This window comes from Zonotrichia albicollis, chromosome 17 (genome assembly GCF_047830755.1).
Source record: "Zonotrichia albicollis isolate bZonAlb1 chromosome 17, bZonAlb1.hap1, whole genome shotgun sequence".
Lineage (NCBI taxonomy): Eukaryota > Metazoa > Chordata > Aves > Passeriformes > Passerellidae > Zonotrichia > Zonotrichia albicollis.
In genome coordinates, this window is record NC_133835.1 from 8,612,941 (window position 1) to 8,633,146 (window position 20,206).

Sequence of the window (20,206 nt, forward strand, 5' to 3'; positions counted from 1 at the left end):
ACAGCGGGACAGGGGTGGACAGCGAGGCAGTGTCTGGATAGCCCAGGTCACCTGTCCCCTGCACAGGCCCTGCTGGGCTGGGAAAGCAGGCGTGGATACACAGCTGTGAGCACACAGACACACACAGAGGTGTGCAGAGCCTCACACACCCTGTGCCCGGGGCTGCTCAGCCCCTTCCAGCCCCAAATTCCCTGGCTGCAGGCCCTGGGGAGGGGGAGAGCTTAAAGGGTCCCACCAGAGCAACAAAAGCCCCCTCCAGGTACCCCAAGTGTCACCCGGCCCCATAGGGAGGTCTGCACAGATCTGGGACAGGAGGCTGTGAGATCCCCGGGGTGTTTGTGAGTCACAGGGAAGCTCAGGTCAGGGCAGCTGCCCGGGGCACCCCCAGCCCTCGGGGTTGCACAAGCCCTGATGCAATTTCCTTGTCCCGAGCGTTGTGTGTCCCCACAGGCAGGGGTTGCACCAGGAAGAGCAGGAACCACAGGGGCGGGACCACAGAGAGAAGCACCCCAGGACTCGTATCTGCTCTCCCCTGTGAAGGGAACAATCCCTGCATCATCAGCCCTGCAATCCCCCAGTCCTGACACAGCAACAATCGTGGGAGCCCTGGAAAGGCCGATGGGTGCAGGTGGTCCAGCTGGGAAGGGGAGGGAAGGGAATTCCAGGCTGTGAACACACCACTGTCCAGGGAGATGGGGAAACCACACTCCCATGGGGGCACAGAACCCACAGCTGGCTCACAGCACTGTCCCCTCTGTGTCATCATCCCATTAGGTGCCCGATCACGGGAAGATGCATCCCAGGGCTGCTGCATTATCCCACCACTGAACACAGGGTGCCAACCATCTTTCCTCCTGTGTCTGACCCTCAACACCCCACTGAGCCCAGAGAGTGAAACCCCTCAGGAACCACTGGGAGAGGCTCTGTGTGGGCAATGCTGGGACACAGGGAATTGGGACCAGCCTGTGGGAAACCCCTTCCCCAGCACCACCACAGGGTCCTAGACCCTCTATCCCCCAATATACCCACCCAGCCCACAGTGGTCTGCACAAGCCATCCCCCGTTAAATTTGGCACAAACTCCCGCAGCAAAACACGTCCAAAACCCTGGGGGGGGGGGGCAGGAAGAAAACGCACGTGTGGTCATCAGGGCTTGTTTAATAACAAAACTCCAGCTATTGTAGAACAATATTCTCCAGCATCATTGTAATATACAATACGGGGAATGCTCTCAGCAATCTGAGAAGGAAGGATCCGGCCCACAGCACCCCCTGCCCAGGCTGCGGGTGGGGAGCCAGGGATGCGGGTGAGCCGCGGTGCTCGGGGACGGGGTCCCGGGAACGATGTCCGTGGTGGGACCAGGATCCCGGGGATGATGTCCGTGGTGGGACCGGGGTCCCGGGAACGATGTCCGTGGAAGGTCCAGAGCGGTCTCAGCGGCAGAGGATCCGATCGGCAGCGGGAATGCACGGAGCCTGCGGGAAAGGGACACGAAGCGGGCGGTCAGTATTTGCCAGAGGATGCTGGAGAGGGAACAGGGACAGGAGGAAGGAACATCCCCGGGAAGGAAAGAGCGCGGATCGGGGAAGGAGAGTCCAAGGAACGCCGGTGCTGCCCGTGAGGAGCGCGGCTCTGAGCCGGTGCCGCGGTGTCCGCACTCACCTCGGGGGAGTCCCCAGCAGCGGCGGGGCGGGGGGGGCCGCACTGCAGCTCCAGCTGCAGGTCCCAGATGTAGTCGATAACGTGCTGCAGCAGCTCCACCTTGGAGACCCGCCGGTGCCGCGGCAGCGTCGGCACCAGCGCCCGTAGCCGCGAGTAGCAGCCCTTCATATCGTACAGCAGCGCGGCGGCCGCCTGCTCCGCCGCCACCGGCGACACCCCCGGGACTGGCCCGCAGCGGGCAGCTTCCCCGGGCCGCACAGCCTTCAGCGGGCCACCAGCGCCCGCGGGCAGCGGCGAAGAAGCGACAGCGGCGACCTTCATGGCGAGAAGCGGCGAGCGCGGCGGGAAGGACACGGACGCAGCGGGCGGACAAGGAGCCCGCGCCCCGCCGCGCACTTATAGAGCACCGCCGGTGGGAGGGCGGGGCCGCGGGGAACCCTCGGCCAATGGCAGCGCGGAAAAGGCGGGCAGAGCCCCGCCCACTCCATTCATGCGCCCCAAAGGGCAGCGTCTTAAAGGGGCAATGGCGGAGGGAGCGCCGTGACGGGCTCGGGCTGCGGGGCAGGGACGCCGGCGGTGCGGCGGTTCCAGCGGCGCGGAGCGCCCACCGTGCCCGCAGTTAGCGCGGGTGCTCGCCCCGCGGGCTCTCGGTGCCGGGTTCCCCGCTCGCCCCTTGTCCCCTCCCGGCCCCCGGTGCCCCTCCGGGCTCGGCCCCCCCGCGCTCCCCGCGGCCCCCCCGCCCCGCGGCGGCTCAGACCGTGAGACGCCAGGCCCGTGACGTCACCCATTCATAAAACGCCGCGCGCTGTCAGCGCGGCGCCGGGCGGGCGGTGCCCATGGCGACGGGGGCGGGGCGGGGACACACACCTGCAGCCCCTACGGGGGGCACCGGGACCCCCACGGAGACAGCGCCACCCCCACCGGGACACCGGCACCCCACGGAGACACTGGCATGCTCTCTTGGATACGGGCACCGGGACCTTGCAGGAATCACAGGGACCCCCGGGGCACATCTGCACCCTCACGGGGACACCGGGGCCCCACGGTGGCACAGGCACACGGGCATCCCCACAGGGGACAGCTCCGCGCCCCCCGGCCCAAGTTCGGAGTTCCCCGTTCCCTCCCCGCTCCCGGGGTTCAAACCTCCGCAGAGCTGCTCGGTGGCGGCTGCCGGGGCGGGGGTCGCCAGGTCCGGGACCACCCGAGGGACCGGCAGAGGGTCGAGCGCTGGGTGCGTGGGGCAGCGCAGGGCTGCGAGCGCGGTTCTGCCGCAGGGGAAACCCGTGGAGGTCCCGCCACTGTGCGAGGCAGCCGGTCCTTGCCCCGAAGGGTTTCTGGTCCGGGCTGTAATTAGCGTTCCTGCTAATTACCCCGCACCTGCGGGGAGGGCAAGCAGCGCCCGGGGAGGGCCCCCGAGCGAGACCCCGGCACACCCCGAGCAGCACGGAATGCTGTGGGAAGGGAGGGAGGCAGGGAAAGCTGAGCCTCAGACACTCTCGGGTGTGTGCTCACACCGACACGCAGGGTGGGTGTGCGTGTGCACACAAAGGTGTGGACGCACACGTGCTTGCACACACAGATGTGTGTGGGACATACCCAAATATGTGCACAGGAGCGTTCACACACATACACAACCCTGTGGACACCAAACACAGCCCCAAGTACCCGCACACAACAGAGGCACACACGGATGGATGCACATACAGGTAGACACACACACACGTACACACATGCACACTCATGCACACGTACACCCTGCCTTGCACACCAATATGTGTGCCCGAGTGCCAGCACAGCTCTCCCAGGGCTTTTTGAGGTTGGGCTGGGGAGGCCAGACCCTGCCGCACGTCCCCAGGCATTCGGGAGGTGAAGGCCTCTCCTCTTCTTCCTCTTCTGAGGAGGGCAGCAATCCTGGAGAGCATGCATGAACTCCAGCCCTGCCAGCCTGGCTGGGGGGAGCTGGATCCCCCTGTCCCTCCCTCTGTCCCTCCTCCCTGTGTCCCCAGCCTGGTGCGGTGGCGGTTCCCAGGGTGGGCACGGCGCTGGGGTCGCCCCCTCCATTCAGGGCTCGGCGGAGGGCCCGGTGCTGCCCGGTTCCCACCGCGGCTCTCAAAGCTGCTAATTAGCCCCCATCTGGCGGCAGTGGCCGGGCCGCGGCGGGAGGCCGGGGACATTGTGCACAGGAATGTCTTTCAGGGCCGCCGGCCGGCCGCCGCCACCGCCAGCTGCGCCGCCAACAATGCCAGGACGAGCCGGACCCCGCGCCCCTGCCACCGGCCACCCCGAGCGGCGCGGGGACAAGGACGGGGACACATTTCGTGGCGGTGATGGGTGTCATGGCACACAGGGCACAGCCAGCCTGGCACAGCCACTCCAGCTGCCCCAGCCCACTGGATGCCCCGAGAGCAGGACATCCTCACCCCGTCCCTGTGCGTGTTGGGGCGCTGGGGATGGGGTGCGGGGCTCGGGGCTGCCAGCGTGGCACCGGGACGCTGCCTTGGCCACAGCTGGCCGCGGGGTCCCGGCCTGGCACGGCGAGCCGGCCGGCGCAGCAGCGTTGTCCGGCAGAACACAGAGCTTCATTTCCATCTCAATTCTGGGAACGGGGCTCACGGCGCGGTAACAGCAGCCTCGGCCATATGGTGCTGGCGGGGCTCAGCCCGGCCGGGGGGGCAGCCGGGGGGCGGCTGCTTTGCGCTGAGCAGGGGTTGCCCGGCAGCCGAGCACATCAAAGCCCCCGGCCGCCCCCGCCCCGCCGGGACCACACAGGGCACGGCCGGCCAGACCGCCGAGGGGCCGAGGGGCTGCCTGCGCTGCTGCGATGGGGAAATGGGGGGACAGGCGGCACCCCACAAGCGGCAGCACCCAGCCCCGCACTCCGGCACGCAGGGCTGGAAGGCAGCACGGACACGGCAGGTCAGGCTGGGCCCCCACCAGTGACCAGGGCTCCCAAACTGGCTGGGTTGGGCTCCATCCAGATCCCCTCTCCCGGTGCCATCCGCAGGTCACCCCTGAGGCTACACAGAGCTTCCACCCCCCCATGTCCGCACGACACTGCTGAGCCAGGGTTGCAGATGTGCTGGGGCCGCCGGCACAGCTGGAGCGGGGCCGAGGCCTGAGAAAGCCCCTGCGCATTCCCCTCCCGCCTTCTCCCTTCCCGTTCCCAGCTTCCATCCGCTGCAGCCCAGACCAGCTGGAGCCAGGCAGCCCTTCCTGGGATTTATTCCAGCTTCCTGCCCCTCCTCGCCGGCCGACCGGGACTGGGGCTGCCTTGGGCTGCTTCCTCTCCCTGCTCGCAGCCGCCGGCCGGGCGCCACTGTCAGTAGCCATCATCACACGGGACCCCAGCTCCCACCACCAGCACCCGCCCCTCCATGGGACCCCAGAGCTCACCTCCAGCACCCACCACTCCATGGGACCCCAGCTCCCACCATCACAGCAAAGCACCTCTCACCCTGCATGGTAGAGCATGAGGTACAACTGCAGCACCCATCACCCATCACCACCCAGCTGAAACCCTGTTGAGGTGGGGAGGCTCCACAGGGCTCTAAAGACGAGCAGCCCTGATGTGTCCACCCTCACACCAGGCACCAGCACTCCCAAAACATGAAACCACCCTCCCCTTGCCTGGTGTTTGCACCCTGTGCACCTCCAGCTGAGCCCATCCCATCCCACTGCAATTGCTGGTGGGAGCTTGGCACAAGGGGTGTGTGCCCATGAGCTCCCCTGGCCAAGGGGCATCTTCACCACTGCCATGAGGTGCCGTGGGTGAGTGAGGATCATCCCAAGGCAGATGAACAGGCAGCTCTGGCCCCTGCCTGAGCTGGGTGCAGTTGAATGGACGGAGGTTTCCTGCTGGAGTCGGCACATCCCCGTTTCCGCAGCCCCCACCAGGCCGGAGGGACCCTGCCGAGAGGGGACCTGGCCCAGCAGCGGCGCAGACACAGCGGAGCCGAGCGGCCTCAGCCCTGCCGGACCGGAGGTGCCACAGGCCCAGGTGCAGCGGGTGAGGGAGCCCAGGAGCGCTGAGTGCTGGCTCCAGCAGCTCCTTGCAGGGCCCAGCACATTTCCTTCCTCCCGGCCGGCCCCTGCTTATCGGCCAGGCAGGGTGAGGGGTGACCCTGCTCTCCCCTTCCCAGGCCTTCCGCTCCCTGCAGCCCTGGGAAAGCTCCTGGCCACACTTCCACCACATCTAGAGCAGGCAGGAGCTGCTGGAAGCTCTGCAGGGCAGGAGAGTGATGTTGGCACAGGGGTACCCTGTGCACCCCCCAGGCTGCTCCTGCCCTCTCGGGGCCTCTGGAGGCTGCATGGGGATGCAGCTCCTACCACCCAAAGCCAGGGAGGACGCAGTGCCAGCCTCACACCAAGGACACACCAGGCTGGGGAGTGGGGTCCTGACTCAGGGTAGGGTCCTGCACCCCACGGCAGAGCCCAAGTCCTTCTCCATGAACACTGGAGGCTGGTGAAATCACATCTGGAGTCTAGACTCAGTGACTCGGTGGGCTGGGCCTGGCGGCCGCGCTGTACCCAGACCCTGCTGCACACTGTTTGCTTAGCTGGAGGTATTTAATTGGAATTAAAGTGGCCCCTCTTGTTTTTGCGGACAGGGCTGTTGGAAAAGGAGCTGTAAGTCATAGAAAACATCTGTAGGAGCCTGCGAAGGGTCATTAGATGGCAGAACGCGAGGCGCCACTTTTAGTGCTCGCAGCCGGCGCAGGGAATAATGGTTCAATACGGCTTTTGTGGAGGAGCTGCCAAGCCAGCAAACACTTTCTATTTATTCTGGCAGTGGGCATGGCCGAAGGGATGCACGATCCTCCACATGTGGGCCTCCAGGAGGGGTAGGGAGGACACTGCCAGTGCTGCAGGACACAGGGCAGCTGGTCCCAGTGGAAGCTGTGGTGGATGCTGGAGCTGCCCCTGCCTGCAGCCCCGCCAGCCCCCACGCCTGCACCAGCATTCTCTGCCCATCCCAGTCCTAAAGGGTGCAGGATTGTGCCTGGCTCCCTGCAAGGAAGGGGGACAATCCATACTGTCTTCACCCTGCTCCAGGGCTGGGTTTGAGGTTACCCACTCCTAGCCCTCCCATTCCTGCTCCTCCAGGCTATGGGGCGTTAGCCTCAGCTCACTGAGCACCCCAGCAGCTGAGGGAGAGCACATTCCCATCCTGTGGGGCTCCTGCATCCCAATCCCTGATGAGCCACCCTTCTCTGGGGCCAGATCCCAGCTCAAACCCACATAAGGCTCAGTGGCTCCGGCCCTAAATCTAGGTATTGCAGAGCAGGGGCCAGGCTGGGGGAAGGCCCAGTGCCAGAGAAGTGGGAGGGGGAAAGGGTCGGTCACTTGGTCACTTGGAAACAGCCAGACAATAGCCACCAGCTCCAGTGGGAGAAGGCGGGTGAGCTGATGCCAATCCCAGTGCTGGCTGAGCAGGGGCACGGCCACACCGGCACTCCTTCCTTCAATATGGTTTAATATGAGAGAAAGCAAATGCACAATACAAAATTTAAAAACCGGCATACATCGATACCCCACCTGGGTGGCTGCTCCGACACACACAACACGATGCTCTTGCACAATTGTTTCGTCGTCTGTCACTTGCAAAGGGTCTTGAAGGGCCCCAGCCCAGCAGCACCAGGCACGGCCCACGGGCAAGGTCACTTCTCCTTCTTGGAGGCTTCTGTTGGCTCTTCTTTGGAAGCCCCTGCTGCCTCCTTGGGGGTTGAGCTCTCCTCGTAGCTGGGGACAAGAGGGACGTGAGTGGGGCCAGCTGCTCGCTGGGGACAGAGCCCTGTGCTGTGTGGGGACAGCCCAGCCTGTGGCCTCAGCTTCTGCCCTGCTGCTGTTGAGGACAAGGTGGGCTCCAGCCATCAGGGCCCAGCACAGGAAGCCCCATGGGGCAGAGCCCAGGCAGGGAGATGAGGGCTGCATCCCCCCCAGACACCTCCAAGGGTAGGATGGACCCAGCCAGGGGCCAGCTCTGTGCCCAGGGATCTGTCCTTGCTCCCAAGAGCACTACTGGATATCCTGGATAGCACATGCTTTCCTTGGCTGAGCACCGGTGCCAGCGGGGCCGGTTAACAGGGGAACTGCAGCGAGACCAACAGCAGCGTTCCCTCCCAGGGTCTCACTCCTCTGGCTGCAAACCCCCTCCAGCAGTGGCCCCAGGGTTCTGGCTGAGGAAATGGGAATGCTGCTCCAAGCAGAAAGGACAAGGTCTGGGATGTCAAATCTTTTTGCCCTTCCCAGTCTCCTCTCTCAGAATGGGAGAGAAGCCGGCCCACAGCAGCGCAGCAACAGCTCCAGCCTCTGCCCACAGAGAGAGCTGGGAATAGGGAGAGCTTGGCCAGGGAGAGCCAGGACCTGTCCCTACCTGGCCAGAGCGACAGACAAGGGCCCTGGTGGCAGTGCTACATGGCACTGGGGCTCTGCTGCCGGCGTCGGCGGGGACAGGACAGTTTCTGCTGCATGGAATCAGCCAGGCTGGCCGGCGAGCCAGACACCGTGGGGAAGTGGGTAAGTCTTGGTGTGTGAGGCAAGATTTCAGCAGAGGATTCATAGCTGCAGGAGAGAGAGGAAGCAGGAAGGGAAAGACAAGGACAGAAAGGAGGGGGGGGAGAGAAAAAGCAGAAGAGTTTTGGAGTGAGAGCGCCGAGAATGCACCGCCCTGTGCAGGAAGCCTGGCATCCCCCTTCACCTGCTGGCACCCCTGGCCTCTCCTTGCCTGCAGACTCCAGGACAGGGCTGGAGCATGGAAAAGTGAGCACTGAAACTCAGGGATAAGACTGCTCCCAGTGGCATGAGCAGAGCCAGGCAGCCAGAACCTAGGGAGAGCAAGCCTGGGCAGTGGGGAGGTGGCAGGGGAGCAGCCCAGGGGCAGGGCAGGTGACAGAGAGATGCAGCAGACCCTGTCCTGCCGCTCGAGGACAGCGTGCCCACAGCAGATGTGGGGAGCAGGATGGGTTCCCACTGCTGAGGGAGCTTCCTGCCTAGCCTAGGGAGGTTTGGCAAGGCTGAGAGCCATGGAGCTGATCCCAATGTCACCAACCTCTGCTCCACCAGCACCCCTTCCCTGGGCCTGCAGCTCAGATCTGCTCACTCCCACCCTGCCTGCAGACCCTCACTGCTGTGAGATGCCATGTGCAGGCAGAGACCACAGGAACTGACAGCTCCAGGGAGGATCAGGGCACACCAAAGCACCACAGCAGAGCAACCTACACCTGGTGGGATTCCTGCGGTGGGAGCCACTGCCCTCCAGGCATTGGTCCCTCCATATCCCACTTCCTCTGCCTGCAATTGGAGCCACTTCAAGGGAGGTCTGGCCCCCTGGGGCCATCAAGTTTGCAACCCTCCAGCATCCTGCTCTTGCCCTGGCAACACTTTGCTGCTGGAGCAGCTTGTGCTACTGCTCTGGGAGGGCACTGGCCCCTGGCTGCCAGGCTCCCTGTGCTCCTTGCTGCCCAGTGGGCCCGGCCTCACAGCTCATCTCTCCCCAGTTTCCTGGCAGGAGCTGCTGCTGCTGTCAGCTGGTGAGTCACAGCACTGGGGAAAGCGGCTGCAGGATCCCAGGTGCACAGGAAGGACGATCCCAGGACACTCAGTGCCTGCAGCAGCGATTGTCAGAAGCAAACATCAAAGGAGGGGCAGGTGCGGCAGGGCTGGGGACGGCCCAGCTGAGAGCCGCTGGGAACACGCATACCTGCATCTCCCAGGGGAGGGGAGGGAGGGAGGAGGGAGGACAGCTGGCTTCCAGTTTCCCTCTGAGGAGGCTGGGAGCTCAGGAACGCTCCCCAGGCTGGGGCACTGGGGAGGCTGGAGGGTACACTGCCCTGCTTTAGGATGTTCCCTTCCCTCCTCTGCATCAACCATCATTACTGTGCCGAGCCACCACCAAGTCTCCAGCATGACAGAGAAACAGCTCTCAGGCAGGAGGCCAGAGCTGCCCACTGACAGCCTGGACAGGCTCCAAGAACAGCTGAGCACAACAGCCCAGTCCCCCCTCCTCTGTACCCACAGTCTCTGGGGCAGGGAGAGTACTACAAACCAGGAGACTGTGCCCAGCTGGGGAGGTTGGGATGTGCTCCAACCAGCCTTGGCTGCTCTCACAGCCTGCTCTGGCTCCATAACTCCCCACCCACAGGCCCTGGGACACAATGACCAAGTATCTCCACACCAGGTGTGCAGTCCCACCCTCCCCTGCCTGCCAGCTCATGGGAAGAGTCTGTCACTGGGGCGTAAGGCAATCCCAGGTGCTGCCTGCTGGTAGCAGAGCACAGCTCCCGGGAGGGGCTGCAGCCAGGCCCGGCGTGTCCCAACACAGCTCATCTCCCTCCACCCACGCACGAGCCGGGGCACACCCAGAGCGTGCCCACATGAACCCGTCCCTCCAGCTGTGCCCGGCCGTGGGAACATCTGCACGCTTCACGGGCTCCAGCCCGCCGGCAAAACAGCTCCAGGGCCAGCTGAGGCTCACCTGAACATTTCAGTTACTTCTCCCTTTGCCAAGGCCACCAGAAGCGGGAATCCAATGCAGGCAGGGACCAGGTAGAGCAGCGCAGGCTGTGGGGAAGGAAAACAACAGTTAAACCAAACCACAAATCACCCTGAGGGAGAAGTGCAAGGTGAGCTCATGGCCTTGTCCCCTCTGCACCCACAATCCTGCATCCCTTTGGCTACATAGGGAGTTAACACCCCAAAAAGCAGCTCCAAGAGCTAAGTTAGAGCTGCAGCAGCATGAAGCTGGATTGGATACTAGGAGGAAATTCTTTCCCGTGAGGGTGGTTAGATCCTGGCACAAGCTGCCCACAGAAGCTGTGGATGTTCAGTCCCTGGAAGTGTTCAAGGCCAGGCTGGAACAGGGTGTGGAGCAGACTGGTCTAGTGGTTGGTGTCTCTGCCCATGGCAGGGGAGTTGAAACAAGATGGTCTCTGAGGTCCCTTCCCAAACCATTCTGGGATTCTGTGAAAATCCTCGCTGTGAGGTCCCAGTGGGCCATGAACACACTGAGAGCCCCTGTGCAGACCACAGTGTATGGGCTCCCAGAGCCCCCTGCAGCACAGCCCTGGTGCTCAGGGCAGCTTTGCTAAAGAGCCAAAAAACACAGGGCCCCTGGCTGAGGGGCTGCTGTTGGAAACAAGGAGCCTTGCCCCAAGCAGGCTCTGTCCCAGCTGGGCACAGGAGCTTTGGGAAGGGAAAGGTACAGGCAAGCACTGGAAAATCAAAGCCAAGAGAAGAAATAAATCTACTTTTTCCTGGCAGGATGCAGGAACTTCATGGCCAAGGTGGCTTGACCCACTTGGATGTGCATCCACAGGAGGCAGCAGGGTGGAGCTCACCTGGGCATGCTTGAAGATGTGCATGATGAATATGGTGAGGCCCAGCCCAAAGATGTAGGCCACAAAGCTGGTGTAGAAATACGTGTGCGTGTTCTTCTTCAGGCTGTAGGGAAAGGGAAGAGCTCAATGACCTCTGGTCTGGAATGCCAGTGGCCAAAATGGAATTGGCCTGGTGCTCTTAGCTATCTCCCACCACAATGGAGTGTGCAGAGCAATGCTCTCCTGTGCAGCCCCTGGGACTGAAGGCAGTAATACCCAGGTGAGGGGCTGGAGAAGGGAAGAAGGCAAGTGATTGGTGCTGGATGGCAACTGGGAAGGGAGGAATTAGGGCTAGGACCCAGGGAGCAGGTCCCATTGTCTTGGTGAAGCCTGTCCCTGGCCCTCAGCAGTTACTATTTTATCATGGGGCAGGCTGCAGGAACTGGGATTCCCAGCAGGTGCAGGCAGGATGTGGGTGGTAACACCTGGAAGAGCTGGCACAGAGCAGAGGGTCTGTGCAAGAGCAGTGGGAGTGGGGCCACACCACCATGGTCACAGAGCACCCTGTTCCCCAGAGCCTTTCAGTGTGGGGCAACTGCTGCAGCCCAGCTGGAGGTGCAGCTTCTCTGTGTGGGAAGGAGCTGCTTCCTCCAACATCAGTGGGACCTGGAGGCAGCTAGCACTGCCAGGCACCCATCTGCATCCACATGAGCATTCCCAGGTGCCAGCACTCCTGGGTCTTTCCCACACTGTCACTGCCCTGCACTCCTTGGTTCCAGGGAGCTGGTGAGGCTCTGGGGGGCTGCTGTGTGCTGCTGTCCTGATCCCCATCCCTATGCTTGAACTCAACCACTAACCCCAGTGCTCAGAACATACCCACAGAGCCAGCTCCCTCTTCCAAGAGCTTTTCCTTACACCCCTGGTGTGTCTCCACACCCAGCTCCAGAAGGGAGCACACTCCTGGCTCCCCCTTCCCTTTTTTCCACCACAAAAGCAGCTCAAATATGCTGCAAGATCCAACCTGCCAGAGACCCTTCCCTGCTGCCTGCTCACCTGATATCAAACCGCAGCAGCAAGGCAATGAAGATCCCTGCAGGGAGAAGGAAACAGTGAGGGGCTGCAAGTGGCACAGGAGGGACAGCGAGGGGAGCAGGGCAGGGACAGCGAGGGGCCGGAGGGGCAGGGCGGGCTGAGGGAGGCAGGGCAGGAGCCGCGGTGCGCGGTGCCGTGCTCGGGGTGACAGTGCCCTCTCGTGGCACGCGGCACCGGGACAGCGCCCGGACCTGCGGGGACACTCCCGACACACCGGGACCTGCGGGGACACTCCCGTCGCACCGGGACACACCGGGACCTGCGGGGACACTCCCGTAGCACCAGGACACCCGCTCCCGGCCGAGGGCAGAGCCAGGCACTGCTGGGCTCCCCGCAGACCCCTCAAAGCAGACCCCAGTCCCGTTCTCCCCCTCTCCCGTCCTCACCCGGAATGACAATGTCTCCCAGTCCCAGCATGGCGAAGTTGTCGGCATCCAGCCCCTTCTCCAGCAGGTCCTGAGGGAAAACCACTGCAGGAGCAGAGTGAGGAACAGTGAGGGGACTGTCCCCACCGAGCAGACCCCAGCCCCACTGGGCCTGGCACACAGGGACCAGAGCAGGACAAGGGACCTGTCCCTGCCCTCAGTCCCCTCCTTCCCTGTAGCTTTCCTTGTTCTTTCTGGGACAATTCCAGAACAAGAAACCAGGGACCAAACTATTGCATGCACCACAGCAGCACCAGTTCACCCCTCCTGCTGTTTGAGGGCTCTGTGATTTTTTTGGGGGGGGTTTTCTTTTTGTTTGTTTGGGGTTTTTTTTTGTTTTTTCTTTTTTTGGTGATGTTTATTTGGTATGGACTGTTTCTACAGGCAGGTAGAATTGCACACTCCAAAGATACAGAGTGACCGAGACAGAGCAGGGCACTGCAAACCATCCCCTTTCCAGAGACCTGCCTTGGCTTGAGGCTGGCCAGTGACAGGGAGGAGGGGTCACCATCAGGAAATGCTCCTGCACACATCCCAGCCTGAGCCATCTCCAGAGGTGGAGGGTGCATGGGGCAGGGCTTGCAGCAAAAAGGACCCCAGCACACAGGGAAGATCTACTCACGTTTTATTGGGGCCTCAAACGATTTGGCAACTGTCACCATCACATTGGTGCCAAAGACCTGGAACAGAAGGAGACCAAGGTGACCACAGCTGCACAGGAACACACACACACATGCTCAGCTACAGCCTCACCCCAGGGCCAGGAATGGCCTCAGTGGCAGAAAATAGCCAGTGACCTGCCAAAAAGTGGGCACAGGAGCCCTGCAAGCAAGCCCACTGTCTGTGGGAGGAGGGATATGGTGGCATTGGGGGAGGTAGCTGCTTCATGGCTGTCCTGCTCTCAGAGCAGCATGGGGACAGCATTCACATGGCAGAGCTGCTGCCCACCACCCAGCCCTGCACCTCAGTTCAGCTTTAATCAGTTACCTGCATGTAACATCCAATTGGAGGGCAGGAGCTGCCAGCTGGGACAGGGGCAAGTGTCAGATCAGCTGCAGTTTGCTCTGAGGTCATTTACTTGCATGGCCCTGTCTGCTGTAAATACTGGCAGCATTTGGGGGTGGACTGTAAACACTGAGGGCAGCCACTCTGATCTCTGCACCTTGCCATCTCTAAGCCTCCAGTCCAGCAGGCACAAAACCAGGTGTTGGTTAGCACTGGGTGAGCAAAATCCTGGAGCTTTGGATTAAAGAGAAATCTTAAAGCATCAGATTAACTCCCATAAGGTGCAGTAAGTTCTGAGCATTGCCATGGAGTGACAGGACTCGAAACTGGGATCAGGGAAAAGCGTCATGTGTACCCCCAAACTATGTGGGGGCAACAGCATCAACCCATTGAGATCTCCTTCCTCCCTGAAACCCTCCTGGGATCTCACTGTGATTGAATCCATGCCAAGATCCAAGCGAGGGGCACCAGCCCCTGCAGAGGGGCACAGTACCAGGGCCTCCACTTCAAGGCAGCCTTTCCCTAAGTCTCCAGCACTACTCTGATCCATGGGGAAGCCAAGGTGAGACTCAGCCAGCAAGTGGAGAGCAGAGGGGTGCACTCAGAGTCCCCAAAGCACTGGGAAGACACTCCCACACTAAGCAGGGCCTGGGGCACCAGGTGTGCTAAGGCAGAAGGCTGAGCCTCTCCAGCTGAGAGCTGCACAGGAAGTGGCCCACAGGCTAAAAAACCACAGAGCCCGGACTGTTAACAAGCCTGGGAAACAGAGGCACCACCAGCCAAGGACAAAACAACTCACAGTAGCCAGGCATAAATATGGAGGGATTACACAGGCAGCTGCAGAGCTGCTGGACAGACCTCAGTGCATACAAGGCTCTCAGACATTTGGAAACATGGTGATTCAGAAGGTGGAGGCAGCAGGAAGGGCTGGGGAACACGGACATTACAAGGAGAAGCATTGTCTCATGCATGGAGCAGAGCACACGACTGCATTCCTGCCTTCCCCGCCCCCCTCTCCTCTACAAAAGCAGCTCAAATGCACTGCAAGAAATAAGGAAAACCTCAAAATGAAAAAGTTAGGGTGCAGCACTGGCTGAGGAGAAGGGACTGGAGGCATTCCAGGGTCTGGTCCTCTGTGCAAGAGAACAGAAGGACACTAAGGAAACCAGCAGATGACAGAGCCAAGGCACAGCTCATACAGGCAGGCTCAGCGTGCCCCAGAGCAGCCTCCAGCCCACCCAACAGCTGTCAGGCCTTGGGGAGACCATAGTGGGGAATACAGGACCAGATATGACACACACTGAGTACCCCACAAGAGCTCTGATGAGGCCCCTGCCAGCCCTGGGCTCTCTGAGTGAGAGAATAAAAGAAAACACACTTGATGAGCCACATTCTGCCACTGTGCATTCTGTCATCAACCCTGCCACACCCTCTGGGCTGAGAAACCAAGAATTCTGACTCCAAGTGTGTGTCCAGCCAGCGTGGTGCCTCCAGAAAGGCAGAATGCCAGGCACACACTTCCACCAATGGCCTGCAGAATGCTCCTGCTTACCCAGAACACATCGTAGATGAAGAGGCCCCCAAGCAAGATGCAGCCAGTGCTGACATTGTTCAGGTGCAGCAGCTCCACCCCGTTGAGGGAGAATGCCAGCCCGAAGAGATTGTTGGCAATCCAGTGCTGAGAAGGAGAGGAAAAGGAGATCTGGGTCCTGCTGTACATGGAACCCCCACCCTGCATGGAAATGAGTCAGTGTCTGATCCAGCCCAGCCCCCAGCTGTGCCTCACTTACCTTTCTCAGCAGGTACCAGACCCCCACAACACTGCTCAAGGCCAGGCACACGAGATCCTTGGTGTCAAACTCATAATTCACTATTTCTGCAAGAAAACAGAGAAGTCAGACTTGGGGCAGGCTGGGCAGATCCCCTTCCCACACAGGGCTGAGATGAGTGATTCCACAGCTGGGGAGCCCAGAGCTCAGTGCTCTGTCCCAAACAAAGGGACTGTACCCATGGTACACACATGCAAACTGCCTGGGAATGAGCAGGGGGCTCTGCAAAGCTCAGACCTTCTCCTTCAGCCAGACTCTGCACATGGACAGCATCCACGGTCCTGCTGTCAATAAGGAAATTGGATTCAAGCACTGCCTAAGGCAGGGAGAGACAAATCTTCTCCTTCTTCCTGTGCCAGTTAACTCCTGATGGTATCACCAGAAATACTCCCTTATCAGTAAAGCTACTACAGGGCAGGATACTTATCAAAGCATCTTCTGCCAGTGCAAAGATCTGGCCCAGATAAGGCAGCACAAACCAGTCAGGCCTATGCTTTCCAAGGGGCTTAAATAAAAGCTGTGCATTTAATGACAGCCACAGCTCCATCCCCACAGCACTCTGGGAGGTGTTTCTGGGCTCTCCCTGCCAGGCAGAGGCAGCACAGAGTGCCAGCCCAGCTCTGCAGGGACACGTGGGGTTCACAGTGGCTATGGAAGCCCAGTGGGGAGCAAGAGGCAAGCCTTTGAGAAGGTTCTTTCAATGGGCTGAGAGTAAAAGGAAAAAAAAAAAAAGGAACAGTAAAGGCAGAAAACATTCAGGCTCCCCTGAAAGACAGGAAAGCCAACGTACCCTCCTTGCTCTCCCCGGAGCCCTGGGTGAAGAGGAGCTGGTACTGTTTGTTGGGGAAATTTGCAGGGAAGAATCTGTTCATCATGGGGCTGAAACGAGAGGTGTAGAGAAGGGCAGTTCGACAGAAACCCCACAAGCTGCCCAGCACCTCTGTGTTTAGGGGGCCCCACACCCCCTCCCAAGAGGCGAAACACCATCTGCTCCATCAGGGACTGCCAGGAGCCACAGCAACTCATCCTGCACAGAGATCTGATCTGGCAGCACGTGACAGTCCCCCAAATCCTCCAGGTAAGAAAACAGAGCATTGCCCACAAGAAAGGAGGAGCCACCCCAGACCCCAGCAAATGCCCTATGCCCCCCAGCAACCCTCTGGGTACCCAGCAGTGGCTGTGCCATCACTGCCTGGCTCTGCTGCAGAGCCAGGAGCAGAGCAAAACCCTTGCCCAGCACCAGTCTAGGGAAAGCATCTGGTCCCCAACACCACAGAGCTCACGAAACAGGAAACCAGTTCAACTTTTTCAGTTACTGAAACAGTCTGAGCTTTCAACACCTCGTGCCACACATGGCCATGAGAGGCCAGGGACACTACCAGGAACTCCAGCTGCCTGGGTCACCCATCCCAGTAAGGGTGCTGCTGTGCTTTCCTCTCTGCAGGGCAGCAAGGACTGTGCCAAGAGGGCTTTAAGTTGGATATAAAGAAAAGACTCTTCACCCAGAAGGTGGCTGGGCACTGTTACAGACTCCCCAGAGAAGTGGTCATGGCCCTGAGCATGCCAGATTTCAAGAACTGTTTGGAAAACATTCTCAGGAACATGGTGGGATTTTTGGAGTTGTCCTGTGGAGGGTCAGAAGTTGGACTTGATCCTTGTGGATCCCTTGCAACTCAGGATATTCTGATTCTGTGATTCTGAGCCAGAGAAGCTCCTCAGGGTGAGTTTGCCTTGTCCCAGTGCTGGTGTATGGGATACTGGCTTCCCAGGACCCCCAGGGCTTTGGTTCCCACCACCAAGGGACAGCTCCCTAACAGGCTGGGCAAATACCCCAAGGACCTGGCTCTGCTGCAGGGCAGCAGTGCTCTAAAAATCTCCCAATAAAATGAACTGAAGCTTTAGGCAGCCCTGCCCCAGTCACACCCATCCTTGTGCTGTACCTGATAGTGTGGGACAGGGCCAGGATCCCCAGCACAAAGAAATACATGGAAAGCAGAAGATTGATGTACTCTTGAGAGAATATCTGCAAGACAAAACCACAGAGGGGTTAGTAACCACAGCATCCTCCCATCCTCATGCTCCTGTTGGCAGCTGCTGTGTCAGTGCTCCAGGGAAATAAGAAGAATAGCTAGAATAACCCAAATTCCTGCATGCTGAAGGAGACTATGTTGGAAATAGCCATGTGCTCAAAGAACAAGCACAATGGGCCCGTGAGCTGTAGCGCATCTGTGAGCTGCTCAGGTCAAAAAATAACTCCAGTGCTGCAGAAAGGAGGCCAGAGCTTCTCCTGCAGAGCAGGGAGAGAGGCACTGCTCCCAGGGGTTGCCCAGGCCCAGGGAAGCAGCAGCATCCCCTGCCCTAATTAAACAGGGCATTATTAAAACTCCTGCCCTCCAAGTCACAGCTCCCCTACTGAATCCCACCCCTACAGACCAGTGTGGAGGGATCCTGGGGCCCTCTGTGCCCTCCTGGAAGGGGGATGCTGGAATAGGAGAGCACATGGCACACAGCCACTGACAGAGAAGGGACTGAACTGCACCATTCCCAACCCTGCACCTTAACCCTCACCTCCTGGCCAGACAGGAACACCCTGGCACCTTGCAGGGATTCCAAAACAGCACAGCTGGAAGCTGCCATGCCCACAGGACCACTCTGTGCTGCAGCTCCCCAGACCCCTCTGGGAGCTCAGCCATGTGCCAGACCTGCATGGGCAGCCCAAAGTGCTTGAGGCCAAGACATTTTCCCCACACCACCAAAAGCATGAACTGCTGAGAGCTCCCATCCATTTCTCAGGTCATCTGACTCTGCTGTGGGCTCTGAACATCTAGAAGTCTTCTGCTGATCACACAGGGGCTCCCCCAGGCCTGCAGCTGAGATGGCTCCAGGAGCACAGCATGGAACACAACACAGAGCCAGCAGCATCTGCCCCTCAGAGACCCTGGCACCCTCTGGCTCCAGCCTGTGCCCTGTCAGCTTGGCCCACGGAGGCAGGAAGAGCTCAGGGCTATTTGCTCCTCGGCAGCTCTCCAGAAACAACCTGTGCACAAACAGGCTCTGATTTCCCCCAAGCTGTGACAATTCAGGCAAGAACTGACGTCCTCGGCACGGTGACACCAAAGAGCTCGATCTGTGCAGCCTTACACACCTTCTGTCCCAACACTTAGGGCCAAAATCAGAGTCACCCAGTTATGGGAGCTCCTGCCAGGCAGGAGGATGTCCTGCTCCAGCTCCAGTGCCCCTCACTCACTTTAAAGAAGAGGTAGAGCCCCAGGAGGGTGCAACTGGCCACGATGGGGAAGCGAGCAGCGTCTCGGCTGGTAATGGTCTCTGGCATCTCCGAGGAGTTCTGGGGAGAGAAGGACAGAACAGGAATGGATCAGCCCTGCCCTGGTTTCACACCTGAGCAGGGGGGAACAGACACAACACACAACATTCCACAGTGATTTTGGGAGGGACAAAACACCCACTGGCCCCTGCTATATCCAGAGGTGAGGCTGTGTCAGAGGCAGAGCTTGAGCTGGAAAACACAAACCTTGCACTTGTCCTTCCCAGGGCAGCCAAATTTTACTGCTTTTCTCCTCTTGGAGAAGGAAAAAATCCTGTTCTGGCGTTGTTCTGTTCTCCCCTGCCCAGAGGGGAGCTGGGCTCCCTCTCCACTCACGCCCAGCCAGCCCCATCTGTGCCACCATCTGTGATCACCCCGTGCACGAGGCTCTCTCCAGCCACCTTCTCGTCCCTCACCTTGCTCTTGGGACACTTCTCCTACTCAAAAGCCCCAGATTTATAAACCCCTTCCAAGCCATCTTTGCACCATGTCAACCAGCCCCTTTTGAGCCATTTCCCATGGGAGACCTTCAGCTTTCAGAGGAGGCAGAGGGCTGCCTGTTTTCTGCCCGTTCCCTGCCCGCTCCAGGCCCAGCTGGCTGCTGCTCACAGATCTAATCTCACTCAGGCAGACACCTGCGGCCAGCACAGATCCAGGGCACCTCAAAAGCCCTCGTGCAGCTTATCCTGGGCATGGCAGCTGTCACTCTGTCCCCAAATTCCTGCTGCTCCCTGCAGAGTGAGGGATGAGAGCCCCCACCCTGAACCACGGCTGGGCTTTGCTCACAGCCCCCACTGCCTGGGCTGCCAGAAGCCCCCCAAGATCACCTGAAACGCCTGATATGAGGCTTAAGGGCACACAAGGAGATTTTAAAAATAGTAATAGATCAGACTGTGTAAACCAGTCCTTCCTCCTGAGCTACAGCAGCCCAACTGTTGGCATAGAAGTCCCTGCTATGAAATGCAGAGAAGGGCGAGAGGAATACCGGGACAGAACAGGGCGTCCAGGCAGGAGGGCACCCCGGGACCAGCCCCAGCGCCGCGGGGCACAGCCACACACGAGTCCCCATGCACAGCCCCTCCTGAGGAGGGACAGGGGACGCTTGTGTTTTGCAGCACGTGAATTTATCGGGGCGCTGAGGAGTGGCTGGAGAAGCCCCGGGGGAAGCCAACTCTCTCCCCGGGGCTCCCTGCGCCTCCAGACCCAGGGCCGGAGCAGGGCACATGCAGCTGCCGGTCCGGGGCAGCTGAACGGGGCAGTGACCGGGGCGCCCGGAGGGGACGCTTGGGGAGGGGCTCGGCCCATAGGCCCGGCTGCCCCGAGCCGCGGGGGTACCTTGCTCTTGGCGCAGCTGACGGAGCGCAGCGCCCCGAAGAAGATGGGCAGCAGCGCCATGAGGACGAGGCTGCCGTAGGCCAGCGCCATGCCCTCGGGGGTGGCGGGCGGGCGGGCGGGGGTCCCGGCCGCGGGCGCGGCCCCGGCGGCGCTGCCGTTGTGCGCCGCGGGCTCCTCCATGGCGGCGGCTCCCACCGCGGTCCGCACCGACACGTCCCCT

At 60.6% G+C, this 20,206-nt stretch overlaps 2 protein-coding genes across 3 annotated transcripts; both read right to left on the bottom strand.

The window, feature by feature from the left end:
* Positions 1–1,137: 1,137 nt before the first annotated feature.
* On the bottom strand, positions 1,138–2,047 carry ID1 (inhibitor of DNA binding 1). The gene is made up of 2 exons (XM_074553733.1): positions 1,662–2,047; positions 1,138–1,474 (listed from the first exon to the last, which is right to left on the bottom strand). The coding sequence occupies exons 1-2, from the start codon at positions 1,980–1,982 to the stop codon at positions 1,433–1,435; spliced, it is 363 nt and encodes a 120-aa protein (XP_074409834.1). The 5' UTR covers positions 1,983–2,047; the 3' UTR covers positions 1,138–1,432.
* A 5,067-nt stretch (positions 2,048–7,114) lies between these two features.
* Positions 7,115–20,203, bottom strand: HM13 (histocompatibility minor 13). 2 transcript variants are annotated; one of them, XM_074553714.1, is made up of 13 exons: positions 19,987–20,203; positions 18,574–18,672; positions 17,267–17,349; positions 16,117–16,205; positions 15,288–15,373; positions 15,050–15,175; positions 13,115–13,172; positions 12,454–12,537; positions 12,029–12,065; positions 10,997–11,099; positions 10,135–10,220; positions 8,035–8,222; positions 7,115–7,400 (listed from the first exon to the last, which is right to left on the bottom strand). In XM_074553714.1, exons 1-12 carry the CDS (start codon positions 20,164–20,166, stop codon positions 8,072–8,074), a joined length of 1,182 nt encoding a protein of 393 aa, XP_074409815.1. In that variant the 5' UTR covers positions 20,167–20,203; the 3' UTR covers positions 7,115–7,400; positions 8,035–8,071. The 2 variants fall into 2 exon arrangements, with proteins under 2 accessions (XP_074409815.1, XP_074409816.1); XM_074553715.1 differs by lacking the exon at positions 8,035–8,222.
* Positions 20,204–20,206: the final 3 nt, after the last annotated feature.